General features: G+C 41.9%; 1 protein-coding gene across 1 annotated transcript; it reads right to left on the bottom strand.

The window, feature by feature from the left end:
* Nucleotides 1–579: 579 nt before the first annotated feature.
* LOC103919463 (PH domain leucine-rich repeat-containing protein phosphatase 2-like) lies at nucleotides 580–4610 on the bottom strand (the record flags this gene model as incomplete). The annotated part of the gene is made up of 5 exons (XM_009326972.1): nucleotides 4552–4610; nucleotides 2964–3191; nucleotides 2030–2232; nucleotides 1456–1516; nucleotides 580–719 (listed from the first exon to the last, which is right to left on the bottom strand). Coding segments are annotated over exons 1-5 (658 nt in total), but the record flags the coding sequence as incomplete, so codon positions are not given.
* Nucleotides 4611–4898: the final 288 nt, after the last annotated feature.

Raw genomic sequence — 4898 nt, 5'->3', positions numbered from 1 at the left:
GTGAGGGGTCTAGAGCACAAGTCTTATGAAGAACAGCTGAGGGAACCTCATGGGGTTGTTTAGCCTGGAGAAAAGGAGGCTGAGGGGAGACCTTACCGCTCTCTACAACTACCTGAAAGGAGGCTGTAGCGAGGTGGGTGTCAGTCTCTTCTCCCAAGTAGAAATGGCCTCAAGTTGCGCCAGGGGAGGTTTAGATTGGACATGAGGAAAAATGTCTTTACTGAAAGAGTGGTTAAACATTGGAACAGGCTGCCCAGGGAAGTGGTTGAGTCACCAACCCTGGAGGTATTTAAAAGACGTGTAGATGAGGCGCTTAGGGACATGGTTTAGTGGGCATGATGGTGTTGGGTTGACGGTTGGACTCGATGATCTTGGAGGTCTTTTCCAACCTTAATGATTCTATGATGAAATTACCTGGCCCCTGTTATTCAAGAAGCTGATTTGGAAGTCAATTCTTTCCAACATTTGAATACAGAGTATTTTTGACACTGCACAGAGAAAGTAAGTGGATTATATCTCTGCACAACAAGAAATAAAGCAACTGGAATAGCACTGCTTCTCTGTCCCCAGTCAGCTCACCATAGAAGAAAGCTGAGCTCTGTATAAGAAGAAGGTTTGCTGACCTCGATGGAAGCTCCACAAGGAGGTTGTAGCTCACATCCAAAACTTCCAGTTTCTTTGCTTCACAGGCCCAGTCTGGGACACACTGCAGGTGATTGCTGAGAAAAGCAAGGGGGAAAAGCTAGACACCAGCACTCCATATGGAACATACCCTGTTCGAATGCTGCATGACATCAGTGACAGCCAAACCAAAAACAATAGGCAGAAAATGAACAACAGTATCCAAGCTAGTCACGTGGAATTTATCTCACAGCTAGCTGTGTAATGCAAACTGAGCTGGTGCATGATTGGTAGAAAGTACTGATGCAAGGCTCTGATGAACAGGCTTTTTGTTTACAGCACTGACATCAGCAGAACAGGCTAACCTATACTATCCTGCTATCACGCTTCAACCCAGAACTGAAGCAAAAGGTAATCAGGTCCTCTGGGACCTATCTTACAGGTCTCTCAACGCTGCTCCAAGGGCAGACATAGGGAACGAAGCCAACAGCAGAGATCACTGGCAGCTACTCTAAAGGTTTGTTCCACAGATTCCCACCATTCAGCCCAGTAAGTTGCCACAAGTTCAGTGGTCCCTGCTTGGCTTTTTTTGCTGATTACAGCCTACAGCTGAAGGACAGCCAGTCACCCAGACAGGTCATACTGGTTCAGAGGGGCTTCTGGTCTGGGAAACTTTCATCATTCTTCAGTGCTGGGCTTTCCAGTGAAGATGGAGTGCCTTTCCTCAATTGCTCTTAACTCTTTCAAAAGCTTAAAAGCTCCAGAAAATTTCTGCAGAAAACAGCAAAGGTGTCCAGATACTTGCTTTATATTCTGTGGTGTATAGTCACTTACTGGGAGAGTTCTAGATACGTCAGTTGACCAGGAACCGGATAAATATTGACAGCTGTCAGACCTGATTAAGTAAAGCAAATAATTATGATTGCAGAGCTTCAGGGGGAAAACAGCACAGAGAAGCAGACAGACTAGCTAGTGAGACTCATAGTCTTACTTTATGGATACTCAAGGTCTCTACTCATCCTTCCCAAGACAGAGTTCACACTTCATACATCTGCCATATGGCACTACAGCTTCTCACTATCCCGTCTCTCCATCTGCCACGTGGTCCACCAGAACAAGGGAGAACTGTACTTTTATTTGTGGACTCCCAAACAGATCTCACTGGAATATGAACTTCTTGGACAGTAACTCAACACCACAACCTCCCCCTGTTACACAGCCTGTGCACATACATGCATATGTGATCCCCAGGAGCTGACCCCACATACAGTTGACCCATCACATACAGTTTCACTACTGTAACATCAGTGTAAGTATTTTTTTTTGTGGGGGTGAGGGCAAAGGGCTGTTTTCCTTTGTTCCCAGGGCTTGAAGGAAGAAGGCAGGTGAAGAAGGCAAAGAGACGTACAGTTGCTGCTGGCATAAAGGGCCCGAAGGGAGAAGCCACTCAGTGTCAACTCTTTCAGCTTATTCCGCTCACAGTGCAGCTGCTCCAGGCTGCCCAAGGAGCTCAGATCCAGATCTGTCAACTGATTGTCTCGTAAATCCATGTAAGTCACAGATTTGTTCCCCTCCAGAGTGTCAGCTGCTGCTCTCTTCAGGTTGTTCAGCCTAAACACTCAGAGATAAGAGTTACAAAGTCAGAAAATAGGACACTGTGAACACTGGACATCAGTAAGAAGAGAGAAGAAAAAAAAGGAAAGGAAGAGTTCTGGTGAAGGCTAATGCCAAAGGTGAGCACAGTGAAATGTGTGAGGAGCAATGGTGGATTTCGGGCAGTGAATATGAAGAAAAACATTTCCTCTGTCTGCACTGCTATGTGAAACCGTCTTACTTATTCCCCAATGTTTAAGAGATTCTGAAGACCAGTCTAGAAATTAGAAGCCAGGCCAAGGGACAGCTACTTTGCACTGACACAGGAAGCTAATGCAGAGACTAGATACTAGACTGCCCTGCCACAGACAAAAAGTTCTTTGTCCCTTTCTGAGAGCTCTGCAGTTGGCAGTCTGGAGAATCAGGATCACATCTTGGGGGCGGGTGTGTGTGTGTGCGTGTGCAAAAAAGGGTAGGAGAGATCAAAGAGCTACCGAAGCTCATGGTAACAGCATATCAAAAGAGGAAACTAGAGGACTGAGTCACATTCAGTTGCTTAAGGCATTGCTCAGTTAACCTTGTTTCTCTAAGTGAATTCTGCACACCCTCAGAAACAGAACTCCCTAAAAGCTAAAGAATCAGTAAGAGAAAAAAAACCTGCAAAATGTACTAGAAGTTACACAGTTCCTCTGCTGTAAACGTAAAGTAGCAATCTGCTTTATACACATATGCAAGTTTCCCCCCCTTACCTCAGGTCCACACTTTTGATGTGACTCATTCGCAGCACTGCAAGGCCCAGGGTCTCTAGCAAGTTCCCTGCCAGGGCTAGTTTGTCTAAGATGATGAGTTTCTCACAAATTGCTGGCAGTTCACAGAAGTTATTGAAGGAAAGTCCAAGACAGCTGAGCTGTTGCAGACTTCCCAGTTCTTCTGGTAAGGATGTGAGGAAATTCCCATCAAGCCAGAAGGTCTGGAGACTGCAGCAGTGAAAAAGAGAAAATAATTCAGCAAAGAGTAGTGAACATCATATTTAACATTTCCAGTGAATTTCCTCGTATAGCTAGCTGGTCTCAGTGTGGTTATTTTTTAAAGGTACCTAACAGCTAATTTTATTCTTATACACATAAAATTACTGGAGTACTTTTATTACACATGTAATAGGCTTGGAACTGCATGTATGCAATACCAAATAGTTCCTAAATTATTTTGGAGGTAAACTTCCAGTTGTGCCTGTTAACTGTAAGTTAACATAAGCAAAATACAAATCAGTACTTATGTTGTAAATGAAAGATATTTACTTAATCACTTGGTTTTCTACAAATTAAGAACTCCTCACTTAGCATGCTGGACAATCCTTAGAAGACCTATGACAATCTAAAACCAAAAATTACAACAGTAACAGACCTGTCTCATAAGAAACAATAAAAATCAACTGCACCTTCATCATCCAATCGCTGGAATCTCATATCACTATTATGGCACTTACATCTGTGGCACTTATGGCACAGTTTAATCACAATTCCTACCACACTAACACACTGGTAGCAGATTTTTACATCCTAGTTGTCCTTTCAGACACTCAGAAAAGAATAGGGTAGCTTTCCGTTGCAAGATGAATTGTTTTAAAGTTTACATGGCTTTTGAGACTCAAATCCCCAAAATATAATTCCCTCATTATGATTATGTTCCAACAAAGAACTTTCTGAACAGTGTTTAGCGGTGGTAGAAATGCAATCTGGGGCCATAAAAAGTTCTTATGAATAAGGGGGTCATGAAGATGGCTGGACCCATAATTAAGTTGTAAACCTCTGAAAACCATAAGCCTGCATACAGCTTTTTCCTCACAGTTTGCATATGGCTAAAAGATGGCTCTGGAAATTACTTGCTTACATCCAGTGTAGCTGCAGATACTCCTTTTTTAAAGATAGAAGCTGGAGGAAGAGCAGGCCACAATGAACTAATAGCTCAATACCAACGTTTATCTAAACGTGCAATAATAGTCTTGCAATTAAATTTACCTAAGCTTAAGCTTTTATGCATTCTGGGTAGCTACTAGGGAAAATGGAGAAAGTTTTTACTCCAGCAAACACTGTAAGACAAAATTTTCAGAGGAGATTGCCCAAGTATTTCCATGTTAAAATCCTCTTTCTAACACAAAAAGCAACCGATTCTGTAGAAAGCTATCAAAACATACTAATGCTGACAAAAATCACTAGACCTCTGTGAGGAGTTACCACAGAAAAGTTTTATACAATAAATTAAAACTTTAATAGAAATTGCATCAGTATTGAAAATATTAAATACAAATAATAAACAGAAATTCAGAAAGTCACACACCTCTGCAGCTGCAGAAAAATACGCATTAACTTATTTGAGAAACAATACAATTGTCTTCAGACAACGCTTCATCTGCATCATGTTTCCTCATCTTTTCTACATCAGCAGCTGTAATGTTTTAATAGTAGTGATTAAGAAATTGCCCCTGAGACTGTCTTTCGTTCTATAAGGTACCCTTAAACTGTATGCAAGTTTTAAAGTAAAGAAATCTGCAGTCCCTTTTGTGTAAGACATTTATGAATACTAAAGCAATATAACAGCATGCTCTTGCTTGTATAAATAAGGTCCACAGGCTAGGCCTCAGAATTTGAGAGGCATATATATTTTTCCCTAGTTCTACAAAGCCT

This window comes from Pygoscelis adeliae, unplaced genomic scaffold (assembly GCF_000699105.1).
Source record: "Pygoscelis adeliae isolate BGI_AS28 unplaced genomic scaffold, ASM69910v1 Scaffold567, whole genome shotgun sequence".
Lineage (NCBI taxonomy): Eukaryota > Metazoa > Chordata > Aves > Sphenisciformes > Spheniscidae > Pygoscelis > Pygoscelis adeliae.
This window is presented reverse-complemented; position numbering and strand designations above follow the sequence as displayed.